This window comes from Helianthus annuus, chromosome 7 (genome assembly GCF_002127325.2).
Source record: "Helianthus annuus cultivar XRQ/B chromosome 7, HanXRQr2.0-SUNRISE, whole genome shotgun sequence".
Classification (NCBI taxonomy): domain Eukaryota; kingdom Viridiplantae; phylum Streptophyta; class Magnoliopsida; order Asterales; family Asteraceae; genus Helianthus; species Helianthus annuus.
In genome coordinates, this window is record NC_035439.2 from 141,491,251 (window position 1) to 141,508,118 (window position 16,868).

The following is a 16,868-nucleotide window of genomic DNA, read 5'->3' on the forward strand; positions in this document are numbered from 1 at the left end:
TCCACTAATTCCGGGGTCTTTATTAAGAGCCGAAATAACTACTTCACTAAAGCCCGGCTTGTCAAACCAAGAGTCAAAAATCCGAAACGGTTTAGGACCAAAATTAGCCATGTCCGTCTTTAAAATAATCGCACAATGATCAGATAAGAAGGACTAAACCGCTTCAACGTCCGCTTCGGGCCAAGCATTAAAAAAACCAGAATTCACGAGGAATCGATCCAGCTTGCTTTGTTTACTGCCATCAGCTGCCGAAAAAGTGAACTTAGAGCCTCTCATGTTATACAAAAGTAAAATTAGAGTTTATAGATTTGATAAAAAAAATTAAATTGATATTGCATGTAAACTGATGTGCGTGAAGTGTGTTATATTTTTGATGAGTATTTAAGCCCCTTTTTACACTTTTAGCCAAGTTTTAAATTTATAAAACACGATAGTTACTAACACTAAACACACATATGGGCAAGTGCACCCATCGTGGACGTAGTATAGTATTGGTAAGATACCGAGGTCGTCCAAGGACACAAGAGCTTTTAATACCGGTTTATCCTCAACGTCTAATCAAATCAAAAAGTTAGAAAAATGTTTTAAACTAAGAAAAATAAAAACTAACTAAATGCTGAAAATAAAAATAAAATAAAAACAGATAGACAAGATGAATCACTTGGATCCGACACGTGTATTAGTATAACCTTTGATTATTTTCGCACTTTTGCACTTGTTTAAGAGATTATCTTAGTTATTGTAGTAGGCCCCTCTTTTGAAGGCGACGTTACCCTCAACCCAGTAGTTTGAGTCAGCAAGGATACAATCCTAAAGGGTCGGATTATTGAAAGATAATGAATTAAGTTATTAATGCAAATTGTGGTAGGCCCCGCTTTTGGCGGTGACGTTACCCTCGGCTAAGTAGTCTGAGTCAGCAGGGATACAGTCCTAAATAGCCGGGTTATAGTATTAATAGTAGTTAACTTATGAGGGGGTCAAAGAGTTTGGATCCCCGCCATCCAATACCTATGGGTATTGAAGGAGATCTTACTAAATTTGACCCAGGTCCCAAGCAGGACCTCTAAACGCTGAACAAGGGCAAGACCCTTACCAAACCGTTCCCTTAACCCCCGACCAGGTAGCCAACATACCTCCATATAGACCGTGGAGATATGAATGGTGAAAATCTTTTATTTTATATAGACAGTAAAAGAATGCCAAGACACCACGGACAAACGATAAGGAAAGATCACCTTCAACATAAGTAACTAGTTATTAAAGTCATTAATACAAAACCAAATAAAAAGTGCAAAAGATTAAAAATAAAAAGTATTATACTAAACACTTGTCTTCACCAAGTGATGTAAGAGACTTAGGCAAACATGGCCTTGATTGTCAAGAACTCTTACGATCAATCTTGGATCCCGAGACGACTCACACACTCTACGATGGACAATGGATGATGGTGGTGGATGATGGTGTTATGGTGGTGGTGGGTGGTGGATGAAGTGTGAGAGAGGTGGTGTGCAAAGGGATGAGTTGAAATGAAGCCAAGCACTCCTATTTATAGGCTGAACAGAAGCCTGGGCACGGCCCCGTGTCCGCTGGACACGGCCCCGTGCCCGTCTGACACTCTCTCTCTTCATTAATTGTAATTCGCAATTACAATAAATGCACCTGCAGCACTCTGACCACGCCCCCGTGTCCGCTGGGCACGGCCCCGTGGTGGGCAGTAGAAGCTTCTATCACTTTTGTCTTTTCTGCCAGGGCTGACCATCCTGGACACGCCCCCGTGCTCGCTGAGCACGGCCCCGTGTTGAGCTGGACACGCCCCGTGTCCGCTGGACACAGCCCCGTGTTCAGCTGGGCACAGCCCCATGCTCAGCTGGGCACAGCCCCATGCTCAGCTTTCTTCTTGTTTTTGCTTTGGGAGATGCTGTCGAGGAGTCGGGCATGTCACGTTTCTTCCTTTTCTTTGTATTTATGTTGGATTTGGCTGCATTTTTGCTTCTTTTGTTCATTTAAACTCTTTTAACCCTGAAAATACAAAAGGAAGACAAAAGCACACTTTTTCCAACATTAGTACTTAAAAAGGGTTAGTTTTATGCCTCATTTGATGTAATTTATATGTTGCATTTTACACACATCAAATACCCCCATACTTGAATCTTTGCTTGTCCTCAAGCAAAACTCTTTAAATGTGGCTTACACTCCCAAATGGAATAGGTAGAAGAGAAAGTTTTTTAGCTTGTCCTAGAGTGTCGGGAATCCAAGGTCTTTGTAAGTTTTATTTTTATTTATTTACAATCCTATTCGTTATGATTTATTTTGAACGTTTCATAAGATAAATTACTTATTTGGGCATAGCATGCCTTATTAAAATTCCATTTATATACAAGTTCACATACCTCACGGGAGATCACTCAACACTCGGCCGAAGGTGTAATTTTTAGTGAATCACTCGAGAGCGGCATGGAACTTACGCCTTCCATAGGCTTGCCAAGCAATTAATCCTCCTCCTTTTTAACTTTTTACCTTTGTAAATATCAAGAGGACTTTTTGGGTGAAGGGTTAGGCTTGGGCTAAAGGTGGGTGGTTGGGTTAGTGGTTAGTAAAAGGGCGAAAAGCGTAAAAAGCGTCGGTTTTCGTAAAACACTTTGTTTTTTTTTTTTCTTCTTTTTTTTTCACTTTTTTTTTCTAATGAAGCATTTTTCAAACAAGGTTTCTTTTGATGAGCTTGTTTGTTTATTGCTAACTTCATCTCTTTTTTTTCTCTCTCTCTCTCTTTTTTTTTTTTTTTTGTGTGTCTCAAGAAAACCGAGCTTTGTTACTAAAATAAAGGGTTTAAAATGAAAAAGGTTTTGATGGGTAAAGGGTGTTTGTTTTGGGGAAAGAAACGAAAAGGTTTAGGCTCAAAGGGGTTAACTAGGGGGATTTTGGGTAGGTGGTATAAAAAGGAAAATAATGGTGTAGAAATAAAAGGGGTTAGTCCTAATGCCTCCATCATTTACTTACTCGGGTTTAAGTTGGTAAGGACCGGGAATGTATCGTCGTGGCAAGTTCTAGAGTCGTAAGAAACCAAGCGGCTATTCACACAAGAAACGAAAAATGAGCATTTAGTCTAAAGATTTATATTTGTATGCTCAATAAAGGCTCAAAACTCACTTTTGTGGGAATGGGTTTTTAATGCGATCAAGTATATATAATCGAATTTTTAACTAGACTTGTTATGCCGTTTCGTAATTTTCTTATGTTGGTTCTTTGTTATCACGACGCTATCGGTTGTAAATTTGTAAAAATATAACCTTTTTAGAATTTTGAAATTCCCAACTTAAACCAAGACAAGTAAAAAAAAAAAAAAAAAACGAAAAGTTTTTGAAACAAATTTGGGGTGATTAGCGGTTCCAATAGAGTTTTGTGTAAGGCTTGTAATTAGGACTTGCAAAATTCAAGGTTTTAGCATCCCCCCACACTTAAATTACACATTGTCCTCAATGTGGTCAAAAAATAAGTTTTTCGGTTGATTAAAATGTGTAAAAGTGGGTTAAAAACAAGATTTTATGTTACTGGGTAGCTGAACACGGGGTGGTGTTGGCTGAGCACGGCCCTGTGTCCAGACTGCCAGTACCAAAAGTAAACAGAAGGCTGGGCACGGGGGCGTGTTCGGTGAGCACGGCCCCGTGTCCAGGTACCTGAACTGGGCATTTCTGCAGATTTTTTGGCACGGGGGCGTGTTGGGTGAGCACGGCCCCGTGCTAAACTTGCTGTAATGAAGAAAAAATGTCGAGAGGCTCTGTTTTTGTGCTTGGGGTGTTGGTTCAAGCTTCCCTTAGTGTCCTTCACCATCCCGAGTGTGTTTTATTCCTGAAAATTAAAAATTAAACTAGAAAACATAAAGGTTAATCTAAACTAAACTACGGATAGTTCCGCGGAATGCCTCCGTGGTGCGCCACGTTTATAAGGGTCCTTGGCTAGACCCACCTTATCAGGTGGCTCTGGCTCATCTTCAATTAGGGGGTCGTCATTGCCAAAAGGATATTTCATTGAGCGCTCAAGATCTATGCTCCTTTTGAATGCCCCTAATTGAAGAGGTAGATTGTTAAATTTTCGGTTTTTCAAAGCTTCATGAGTTTTCACAAAAGGTTTTCCCAAGACTAGAGGAGCGTCATTGAGGATGACAAAGTCGGTTGGGATTACCATTTGATTTGTTTGAACCAAGAGATCCTCAACTTCACCGATTGATTTTATTCCTTTCCGATCGGATAGAAAAATGGGTATTTGAAGTGGAGCGAAATCACTAATACTTAACTTTTCAAAAATGTAGTTAGGCATTATGTTAACACAAAGATCTTTATCAATGGTGATATTACTAATAAATGAATTTTGAAAGAAACATGGAACCGGTGTAATGTTAATTTCAAAATGATTTTCTTTTATTAGCGAGGTTTGATCATTAGTTAACTTAACACTTACCATTTCTTTGATTTTAGCACTAGTGTTTAACTCTTTTAAAAACTTGGCATGAGGGGTTACTAAACAATGATTTTCGAAAGTAGGTGACAAGAGAGTAATTTCCTCAAAACTAGTCTCTTCTTGAATTTTAACATTATCGGACTCACCATTTTCGTTGTTTAACTCATGTGTCGGTTTTTCACTTTCTTGTTCTTCCATTTTTACACTTTCAACTATCTCTACGTTATTATCATTTTTTAGCTCTTCTTTTGCGCGGGATTCCTCTTCCCTTGCGCGAGATTCTTTTATATAACGTTCGATAGTTTTAAGTTTTTCCAATATCCTATTAGTTACTTCGGTGAGAGAAAAAGAATTTGGATCCTCAAAGCTTGAATCCGGTTGTTCGATCCTTGGCTCCTCATAATTCTCATATGAAGTAGATGGTTCACACCATTGTTCTTCATTATAAGTATATGATGGATAAGGGTCGAAACTTTGTTCTTCATAGTACTCATATGAGGTGGGTTGTTCACGCCATGGTTCCTCATAATAAAAGTATGAAGGTGGTGGCTCATATGTTGAATCTTCAAAGTATGAGTATGAAGGCTCATACCTTGGTTCATCAAAATATGAGTATGAGGGAGTAGGTTCATACCTTTGGTCTTCATAGGATGTGTATGAAGTTGATGGCTCGTACCTGGGCTCATCATAATGGTTGTATGAATTGGATGGTTGATATGAGTTATTATATTGAACCGAGCGTGCGTTACGACAATTAGTGCAATAATTACCCCTATAATCATCCTCATCATAGGTGTAGTTGTAACCTCTTGAGTATTGATCCATAAGAATCACTCAACAGACCACAACTGGGTCTCGGGACCAGAAAACAAAAATAAGACGGAAACAGAAGCTGGACATGGCCCCGTGTTGGGTGAACACGGCCCCGTGTTCAGGGTCTGTATCTGGGCGTTTTAATTAAATTTACTGGTCAAGTTGAGCACGGGGGCGTGTTCAGTGAGCACGGCCCCGTGTTCAGACTCTGTATCTGGGTATCTAACTAAAAATATGCAGCACGGGGGCGTGTTCAGTGAGCACGGCCCCGTGTTCAGGCTACTGTAAATGCAAAACTAAACTAAAATGCAGAAAAAATTGCGCGCGTTTTAAAAAGGTTTTGAAAAATTGATTAGGCCGTCGATTTTAAGCTTTCTTAAAATCCTTGTGTCCCCGGCAACGGCGCCAAAAACTTGATGTGCGTGAAGTGTGTTATATTTTTGATGAGTATTTAAGCCCCTTTTTACACTTTTAGCCAAGTTTTAAATTTATAAAACACGATATTTACTAACACTAAACACACATATGGGCAAGTGCACCCATCGTGGACGTAGTATAGTATTGGTAAGATACCGAGGTCGTCCAAGGACACAAGAGCTTTTAATACCGGTTTATCCTCAACGTCTAATCAAATCAAAAAGTTAGAAAAATGTTTTAAACTAAGAAAAATAAAAACTAACTAAATGCTGAAAATAAAAATAAAATAAAAACAGATAGACAAGATGAATCACTTGGATCCGACACGTGTATTAGTATAACCTTTGATTATTTTCGCACTTTTGCACTTGTTTAAGAGATTATCTTAGTTATTGTAGTAGGCCCCTCTTTTGAAGGCGACGTTACCCTCAACCTAGTAGTTTGAGTCAGCAAGGATACAATCCTAAAGGGTCGGATTATTGAAAGATAATGAATTAAGTTATTAATGCAAATTGTGGTAGGCCCCGCTTTTGGCGGTGACGTTACCCTCGGCTAAGTAGTCTGAGTCAGCAGGGATACAGTCCTAAATAGCCGGGTTATAGTATTAATAGTAGTTAACTTATGAGGGGGTCAAAGAGTTTGGATCCCCGCCATCCAATACCTATGGGTATTGAAGGAGATCTTACTAAATTTGACCCAGGTCCCAAGCAGGACCTCTAAACGCTGAACAAGGGCAAGACCCTTACCAAACCGTTCCCTTAACCCCCGACCAGGTAGCCAACATACCTCCATATAGACCGTGGAGATATGAATGGTGAAAATCTTTTATTTTATATAGACAGTAAAAGAATGCCAAGACACCACGGACAAACGATAAGGAAAGATCACCTTCAACATAAGTAACTAGTTATTAAAGTCATTAATACAAAACCAAATAAAAAGTGCAAAAGATTAAAAATAAAAAGTATTATACTAAACACTTGTCTTCACCAAGTGATGTAAGAGACTTAGGCAAACATGGCCTTGATTGTCAAGAACTCTTACGATCAATCTTGGATCCCGAGACGACTCACACACTCTACGATGGACAATGGATGATGGTGGTGGATGATGGTGTTATGGTGGTGGTGGGTGGTGGATGAAGTGTGAGAGAGGTGGTGTGCCAAGGGATGAGTTGAAATGAAGCCAAGCACTCCTATTTATAGGCTGAACAGAAGCCTGGGCACAGCCCCGTGTCCGCTGGACACGGCCCCGTGCCCGTCTGACACTCTCTCTCTTCATTAATTGTAATTCGCAATTACAATAAATGCACCTGCAGCACTCTGACCACGCCCCCGTGTCCGCTGGGCACGGCCCCGTGGTGGGCAGTAGAAGCTTCTATCACTTTTGTCTTTTCTGCCAGGGCTGACCATCCTGGACACGCCCCCGTGCTCGCTGAGCACGGCCCCGTGTTGAGCTGGACACGCCCCGTGTCCGCTGGACACAGCCCCGTGTTCAGCTGGGCACAGCCCCATGCTCAGCTGGGCACAGCCCCATGCTCAGCTTTCTTCTTGTTTTTGCTTTGGGAGATGCTGTCGAGGAGTCCGGCATGCCACGTTTCTTCCTTTTCTTTGTATTTATGTTGGATTTGGCTGCATTTTTGCTTCTTTTGTTCATTTAAGCTCTTTTAACCCTGAAAATACAAAAGGAAGACAAAAGCACACTTTTTCTAACATTAGTACTTAAAAAGGGTTAGTTTTATGTCTCATTTGATGTAATTTATATGTTGCATTTTACACACATCATAAACCAATTAGGGTTTTAGTTTTAAAGAGTTTAATCACAAAAAAGAAAAGATAAAAAAATTTAATAAATTTATATAGTTTTGAAATGAGAAACCATAAATAAATGATTTTATTTTGTAACATTAGTATAGCAATGATTTAATTAGTTATAGTTATAATACACTCAGATAACTAGCAAATACTAACAATATAAAAATAAAAGTTATATTTTAAGGATTGTTAAATTTATATACTGCACATGAAATTTCCTAGAAGTTGATCTTGATCAGGTCCGAACCATATTCGGCATGGTTCTATGTCCATACTCAACCTTGACAACTTCTAGTGTATGATAGATATTTCAATCCATGACTAAATAAATGTTTTGATCTATGACTAGATCTTTAAGTTTTGTGACTACCTACCACCACACCTAGCACCTTTGAATTATAATAAACTTTAATAAAACACATGATCACATGTATCATAAGTTAAGTATTGTTTAAAATACAGCTTAAAAAAATATCAACATGAATCATTTAATCGTAAAAATGATCATAATATACATAATAAGAATGTCTTAAAATTTCGTATGAAAACATTATTGGTTACTGATAATCATAATGCCCATTTAGACATTATTATCCTCTCGTGTAACACCGACACCGACACCGACACCTCATTTGAAGATTCATTCTTTTGTTACATCATTAACATTTTCTAGTGCATACCCCCACTCAACATAATTACGTAAAATATATATATTTTTAATTGCATAATATTTATATATTATAATCAATATTATATTGTTTTTATAACATTCGGTATTTCATAACAAGATATATTGTTCGTTTTGCTCATTATGAGCTCACATATTATAATCAAGAGTTAACTTTTATTTCGTTCATGTGATTTGGTGGAAAATGTCACTTCACTCCAAAAAAAAATCTGCGTCAGTTTCGTCCTCAAAATTTTAAAACGTGTCATTTAAGTCAAAAAAGATAACGCCTTGCGCCAGTTCCATCCTCAAAGTTTTTAACGACGCGTATCTTTTTGGACTGAAGTGGCACGTTTCAAAAATGTTGAGTACGGAACGGGCGCAATTTTTTTTGACTGAAGTGGAATTTTTCAACAAACCACAGGTACGAAAATGACAGCTAGCTCTATAATCAATATAATATTGTTATTATGATATTCGGTATCTCATACCAAGCAATATTGTTCGTTTTGCTCATTATGAGCTTGCATATTTGTTACCTGTTGCCCAAGTGTAACCTTCCCATGAAGTCACCCATTATATGATTGCTCCCACCAAACATGCCTAACCATGAAATTTTCCTGTCATTCACAGCCGTTGAACCTAAAACGGGCTAACAATATTTAAGACGGTACATTCCTTATAACCTAATATCTCTCATGCAAACATAACAACACCATAGAATGGCGACCTCCTTAGAAATTTTCACTCGCAAGTCGCAACGAAAAACACATTCGTAAACTTAAGGTAGACAAAACAAACAATATTAACTCGTATGAAAAAACAGACATTACAGTTCTTCCGTTATTTGTTTCATTTAAATAACACATAATTCAACAATGCTTAACAGATCTACACAATATTTTTGACCACTCAAACATCTTTTACACCAACAACTAACAAGTAAAAGATTAATTAGAAAGATAGTAAAAGATTTGGGCTAAAAAGAAAACAAATTATGTACAACTTACATTTCTAAATTCTAACTAACCCAAAAATCAAATAGAAATAATTCAATAAAAATTCCAGCTCAGATTATTTGTAACTTTGGATTTTAGCCAAATCTTATCAGTGTGTGGGAATATACCGTACGCATATATTGGCGCATATATATATATGTATCGAAATATATAGATACATACAGCAACCCTCTGTTCAGATCAAACATCTCAGAAGCTTCTTCTTCTTCTTCATAGGGGAATTAGGGCTCATTTTGATCTCTTTCCGCAAGGTAATCCAATTCATCTCATGAGGATTGTTAAATCTTAATTTCATTTATATTGTAAAAAGTGTCGGTTTGTTTGTTTGTTTTGTATGCGAATTTAACAATGTAGGTTTAATTGATTCAAATTAGGTCTAGAAGTTGTAGATCTTTGTTTCTAATTGCTGATTTCAATGCTTTTGAGTTATTGTTATGTTAAATTAGTAAGTTTTTGGGTTAATTTAGCAACAGATCTGGTGATCTGGTGGTTGTTATGAATCACATTAAGATCAGGTCTTGAAAAGATCAGAGATAACAAAATAAAGTCTTGTATGTCACACGGAGTCGTCTTTCGAGGCCCCGTGTGGCGTCCCGGTCTTGATAAGGGTCACTGGTTTCGTCCTGCCTTGGACTTATCAGGAGAGCGGCAATAACTATTGACTAGTGGTGCGTTTGTCGGATTCATAGTTGTTAATGGCGAATAGCGACAAGATACCTATAGGGGTGTAAACAAGCCCAGAGGCTCGAGAGCTACTCGTTATCGGCTCGGTTAAAAGCTCGAACGAGCCCGAGCTCGAGCTTGTAATAGAGCTCGTTTAGTTATCGAGCCCGAGCTCGAGCCTGAAATACAAAGCTTATTTAGGCTCGCGAGCCTAACGAGCCCAAACGAATTTTTACTTTTTTTATATATAATAATTATGATGACATTGGCGAGCCGAGCTTTGACCCATTTAAGCGATATTGAAGCGAGCTCGAGCCGAGCTTTTAGCTTGTTTAAGGTTGTTCTCAAAATATCTTGAGCCGAGCTCGAGCTTTGGGTTTAACTCACGAGCCGAGCTCGAGCTCAAATGAGTAGGCTCGGGGTCGGCCCAGCTCGTTTACACCCCTAGATACCTATATGCTACATAGCAAATGGCGATAAATAGCTGGCAATATTTTATAAAGAGCCATACACTATAAAAAAAAATGTAAAAAAATTTATACGTAAATTATATCAAAATACCCTGGTATAGACGTTATTTTACATGTATATTTAACAAAAACCTAAAATTCAACTATTTTATAGCTATATTTAAGCGTTATTTATATTTAAAAAAAAAAACTGAAATCCTGCTATTTATGGCTACATACCCTGTAGTGGCGACATTCGACCTATATGCTACGCTATTTGCTATAGCGACCATATCGACCGCTATTGACAGCTATGGTTGGATAGACCTGACTAGGCATGTACACTTTACAATCCACTAAGGCCATCCCTGATGAACTCCCGGACTAGCCAGTGAACCCAAGCGTTCAAGTACAAACCCTAGTATAACGACTTTCGAACATTTGGCCCGTGACATGATGCTGCCTTTAGGGTGCTGTACTGATAACAAATTTGCGAAACTCAAAACCCCCTTAAAATCTACCTATTGCCCACTATGTGAGACTCGAACCCGCACAACTTTTGTATACATCTTTCTGTTGCATTCTTTCTTTTAGCTTCTGATTAATCTTGTTTTGCAGCAAAAGCTTTTACCAAAATGAAGGCACTCATTCTTGTTGGAGGATTTGGAACTCGCTTGAGACCGTTAACTCTCAGTGTTCCAAAACCACTTGTCGATTTTGGCAACAAACCCATGATCCTTCACCAGGTACATACATATTCATATGCACCCTCTTCAAAAAAAAAAAAAAAAAAAAAAAAAAAAAAACTAAGCTTATATCAAAGAAAATTACGGAATTAGTCTTTTATGTGTATGATGATCTACGGATCTGTTTCAGATTGAGGCTTTGAAGGCTATAGGGGTTACGGAAGTGGTTCTTGCTATCAATTATCAGCCAGAGGTAAAGTTTGAAGCTTTTATTCTTTTCTTTTGAATATAATATAATTAGGTTGTTTTCCGTGTGACACATGGGTGTAGGGCTGTAAACGAACCAAACGTTCGGCGAATAGTTCATGAACCGTTCGGCGGGAAGTTCGTTTGTGTTCGTTCTTTATTAAACAAACGAACACAAACAAGAAATTTCGTTCGTTTAGTTAAATGAACAAACATGAACAGATGTCGTGTTCGTTCGTTTATGTTCGTGAACGTTCGGTAACGTGTTTGTTTGTGTTCGATAGTTCATTAGTGTTTTTAGTTTTTATATCTATTTAAATACTTCAAAATTCCGACAAATTAAATATCTAATAAGTGTCCGTGTATTATATATTCTGTTTATGAACGATTGTTTGTGTCCGTTTGTTTCCATTTGTGTTCATGAACATTAGTTTGTGCTCATTTGTGTTCGTCAATGTTCGTTTTTGTTCGTTGCCTAAAATTAACAAACAAACACAAACAAACACGAACAATTTAATTTCCTTAACAAACGAACAGGAACATAAAATCTCGTTTGATAAGTGTTCGTGAACGGTTCGCAAACGCATATATTTCTAAACAAACGAACGCGAACAAGGTCTTGTTCGTGTTCGTTCGGTTTGTTTACAGCCCTACATGGGTGTAACAAATAAAACCTGTATAAACTTTAAAGCTATACGTAACTGAGATTACACATAAATATAAATAACTGAGATACATAATTCATTTGTTAATTTAAAGTAAATTTTATGATCTATTGTTTATGCAGGTCATGCTCAACTTTTTAAAGGATTTTGAGACCAAGCTCGGCATAAAAATCACATGTTCACAAGAGACCGAGCCGCTTGGAACCGCGGGGCCCCTGGCGTTGGCTAGAGACAAGCTGATAGACGATTCCGGAGAACCGTTTTTCGTTCTCAACAGTGATGTCATCAGTGAATATCCACTGAAACAGATGATCGCATTCCACAAGTCCCATGGTGGTGAAGCGTCTATAATGGTCACCAAGGTAAGATTCGAGTTAATTTTGTAACAGTTCTAGATAGGGTGGGGGGGTGAGCAGAAAATAAAAAACCGAACCGAAACCGAAAGGACCGAACCGTACAAAAAACGAACTGATTTACGGTTCGGTTACGGTTTTGCGTTTTATGAAAAGCGGAAAAAACCGAACCGAATAACCTAAATTTTTTTTTTAATGTTTGTTATATATTGATTTAGGAATTATCTGTTTTATTCTTGAATATTAAATATTTATAATAAAAAATTAACATGGTTATTTATCTTTGAAATGATTTATCCTTTGCCTACAAGAAATAACAAAATTTAACGTAAAAAGTAAATGATTTTTTAAAGTATTATAAAAGAAAATGTCTTAATAAAAACTTTGAAGAAACATAAAAATATATTAGAAGTTAGGTTTATGTGAACGATATTAATTAAAAAGTTAAACATAATAACTTAAATGTAAACATCCAAGAAAGATTATTAAATCTTTGATTATAATTTTTATTTTTGAATCTTACGTAATTTGTTCTAAAAACTGAACAAACCAAAAAACCGAACCGAACCGTTGCTAAAACCGAAAAAACGAAACCGAACGATGTTCAGTAACCAAAAACCGAACCAAACCGTGCACACCCCTAGTTCTAGATATCATTCATGTGAATTTCATTGATTTTGATGGTTTTGGATGGGATTAAACGCGTAGGTGGATGAACCTTCAAAATACGGTGTGGTGGTTATGGAAGAATCAACAGGGCAAGTCGAAAAATTCGTTGAAAAACCGAAAGTGTTTGTGGGTAACAAGATTAACGCCGGGATTTATCTACTGAACCCGTCCGTTCTTGACCGAATCGAACTTAAACCCACTTCAATCGAGAAAGAAACCTTCCCAAAAATCGCATCCGAGAAGTTACTATACGCAATGGTTCTACCGGGATTCTGGATGGACATCGGACAACCAAAGGATTACATCACCGGCTTAAGGCTCTATCTAGACTCGTTAAGAAGGAACGACCCGTCAAAACTGGCTACCGGATCACACATTGTGGGTAACGTTCTGGTTCATGAGAGTGCGAAGATCGGTGAAGGATGTTTGATTGGGCCGGATGTTGCGATTGGGCCAGGCTGCGTTGTGGATTCGGGTGTAAGGTTGTCGAGGTGTACTGTGATGCGTGGGGTTCGGATCAAGAAACACGCGTGCATATCGAGTAGTATTATTGGTTGGCACTCGACAGTTGGGCAATGGGCCCGGGTTGAGAACATGACGATTCTTGGAGAAGATGTGCACGTGTGTGACGAGGTGTATAGTAACGGGGGTGTGGTTCTGCCGCATAAGGAGATCAAAGCGAGCATCTTGAAGCCGGAGATAGTGATGTGAAGATTGTGTTGATATATACATACATAGTTGATGTTTGAAAGAGGTTTAGTTTCTATAATGTGTTTTATTTATGTTTCTTTGAGGTGGGTGTTCTTTCTTTCTATGTTGTGTTATTATTTTTATTATTATTATCATTATTTTTATTAGCATTGTTTTGAAAGGTTTAGAAGTCTCAAAGACCTCTAGATATTAGAAGATGCAAACAATTAAGTGTTAAAAGGGTTTGTACTTGTTTTTTCTTTGTTTTTCATCATTTTAATGGTTAATAACATGCATTATTTTAGAGTAAAATGTCATTTCGGCCATGATGTTTGGCCGCTTTTGTGACTTTCGTCCAAAAGTTTGTTTTTCGTATCTGGGTCGAAAAGGTTTGAAATCTTGACATTTCAATCCAACTCGTTAACTCCATCCATTTTTCTCCGTTAAACGAGGGGTATTTCCGTCTTTTTTGACATTTTTATCGAAACACAAAAACACTGTGAGAAATAAAGATCCACCTCTGTTGACTTTTTCACCACCCAAACCCTATAATCATCAAAAAAAAAATGTCTAAAAAGACGAAAATGCCCCTTACTTAACAGAGAAAAATGGATGGAGTTTGCGAGTTGGATGGAAATGACAAGATTTCAAACCTTTTGGAGTCAGATGCAAAAAAACAAACCTTTGGACGAAATTCACATTATTAGCGGTTTACAGCTTATTTGTCGTTCTTAAATGAACACTAGATAAATACGAATATACAGTAAATAAAGAAGGTTTTACGGTTTACACTCAACGAAATGATATTTACAGTCCTGGTAATTTGCACATACAAAATCAAATGGTGGCCAACAACCAAAACATGACATAGGACGAAACAGCAAGAAGAAACCATGCGACGAAAGCCAAAGCTACCGATATTTGAAATGTATTACACGACAATGTGGCCTGTGATCTGCTGCAGATATCCGTGTCTTTCATGTACACAACCATCACTCCAGCCGACGAGCAAGCAGCCGCAAGTGATAGAATCGCCGTCACCTATTTCCATATCATATTATATTATATTAAATTCCAAAACTTCAAAATCAGTTTTCTAGCAACGGTTGACATCAAATAACCGAAGAATAAATAAACGAATTGTTATGATGGTGATAAAGAGTTATTTGAAGGTTAAAAGGCGATGTTACTGACCCAGTCACCGATCACAAGGAGGCTCAAGACGATGTGATTGTGAAGGTCTTTTTTTAACCTTAGAGCATGAATATCGAGGCAGGCAAGCCCGAAACTCCACAACACTTGCAGTCCCATTGCTGCAATTAGAAAGCTGAAATCAACCAACAATAAGTTAAAGCATTTACACATTTTTTTTTTTTTTTTGAATTTTAATAAATTTTCATTCCAATCATCAGGGCAAATTACATAAGGATAGCAGGTAGACGAGCAACAAACTGCGCCGCCATCCCTTTCTGAATAGAAAACCCTAATCTACTAAAAACAAAGCCTCGCCCCTGAGGGATCGAAAAGTTGTTGTGGACCACACGCTGAACTCTAGACAAGAACCGAACTGCCTCTGGCGCCAAGGAGCTGAACGTGTCAAACGCCAGGAGGACAAAGGCATGCTGATTATCCTCACAAGCTTTCGCGAATGCTAAATCTGGCAGGTTTGCCAAATTTGCGGAATTCTGGTATGACAGTTGGGCTCGTAACTCATAGCCCAAGTTATGCCCGTGTTAATGTTTGGGCTGATCCGCATTAGAGTCTGCCAACTCTTGGATCTGCTCCTCATCACATACCAACAAAAGGGTGCATTCGGTAGCGTCTTCAACCATTTATACTATATAAGAGTCAACCTCACCCATACTAAAATCGTGCTCATTGACCCGTTACTCAACCCTCAGCCCGGCCCGGCCCGGCCCGTTACAAATCAACTAGACAGTGTATGTATATCTAATATATGCATCAATCATCAAAGAATTCCAAAACTTTACTCTGTGATCACAAATCAAGAAAGCACTCCACCACAATTACTTCAACCTATCCTTACAACTAGGGCTGCAAACGAACCGAACGAACACGAACAAGACCTAGTTCGTGTTCGTTTGTTAAGAAATATATGTGTTCCCGAACCGTTCACGAACACTTATCGAATGAGATTTTATGTTCGTGTTCGTTTGTTAAGGAAATGAACTTGTTCGTGTTTGTTTGTGTTTGTTTGTTAATTTTAGGCAACGAACAAAAACGAACGTTGACGAACACAAATGAGCACAAACTAATGTTCATGAACACAAACGAACACAAACAATAGTTTATGAACAGAATATATAATACACTGACACTTATTAGATATTTAATTTGTCGGAATTTTGAAGTATTTAAATAAATATAAAAACTAAAAACACTAATGAACTATCGAACACAAATGAACATGTTACCGAACGTTCATGAACATAGACGAACGAACATGACCTCTGTTCATGTTTGTTCATTTAACTAAACGAACGAAATTTCTTGTTCGTGTTCGTTTGTTTAATAAATGAACGAACACAAACAAACTTCCCGCCAAACGGTTCACGAACTGTTCGCCGAACGTTTGATTCGTTTGCAGCCCTACTTACAACCCTAGAACTGAAATCCATCTCTTGATGTTTTAACCATTAAACTATATATTATAACTTATAAACAATTTCACAAAAAAAACAATTTTAAAATCCCACTTAAACACATATCCAAATCCAAATCCAAGACATAAAAACAGAATCATACTCCATAAAAAAAAAAAAAAAAAAAAAAAAAAAAAAAAAAAAAACAGAAAATCTACAAAATCTTGAAACACACACACACATACACACACACACATATATATATATATATATACCAGAAGGAAGTAGCAGTGGTGAAGCCAGAAGCAGAAGCCATGAGAGCAAGAGAAGCAGCAGCAAATAAGCACTGGCCCATCCTCAACACAAGCCCACTCACCTTCCCTGGACTACCAAACAAATATTTCATCTCTGATCTCTCTACTTTTCAGTTAGATCTTTCTTGCTTGCTTGCTACATGGATTATTATTATTATTAATATTAATATTAATAATATGTTAGATTGTTTGTGAAAACTAGATTGTTAAACACTTGTGCCCTTTTCCCAGGTTGATTAATCAAAGTCTGAGATGTTTTTTTTTTTAATTTTTTTAAAGAGATGACAGGTTTGTACCGTCACCAACTTTACACACACTTTTGACTTTTCAAGAGTCCCTTGTAAA

General features: G+C 37.7%; 2 protein-coding genes across 2 annotated transcripts; one reads left to right on the top strand and one right to left on the bottom strand.

The window, feature by feature from the left end:
* Positions 1–9,285: 9,285 nt before the first annotated feature.
* On the top strand, positions 9,286–13,910 carry LOC110868868 (mannose-1-phosphate guanylyltransferase 1). Its single transcript, XM_022118135.2, has 5 exons — positions 9,286–9,436; positions 10,916–11,043; positions 11,174–11,236; positions 12,017–12,256; positions 12,956–13,910. The coding sequence occupies exons 2-5, from the start codon at positions 10,933–10,935 to the stop codon at positions 13,625–13,627; spliced, it is 1,086 nt and encodes a 361-aa protein (XP_021973827.1). The 5' UTR covers positions 9,286–9,436; positions 10,916–10,932; the 3' UTR covers positions 13,628–13,910.
* A 445-nt stretch (positions 13,911–14,355) lies between these two features.
* LOC110868869 (CASP-like protein 5B1) lies at positions 14,356–16,751 on the bottom strand. Its single transcript, XM_022118136.2, has 3 exons — positions 16,485–16,751; positions 14,801–14,933; positions 14,356–14,647 (listed from the first exon to the last, which is right to left on the bottom strand). Exons 1-3 carry the CDS (start codon positions 16,613–16,615, stop codon positions 14,444–14,446), a joined length of 468 nt encoding a protein of 155 aa, XP_021973828.1. The 5' UTR covers positions 16,616–16,751; the 3' UTR covers positions 14,356–14,443.
* Between the last annotated feature and the right edge of the window lie 117 nt (positions 16,752–16,868).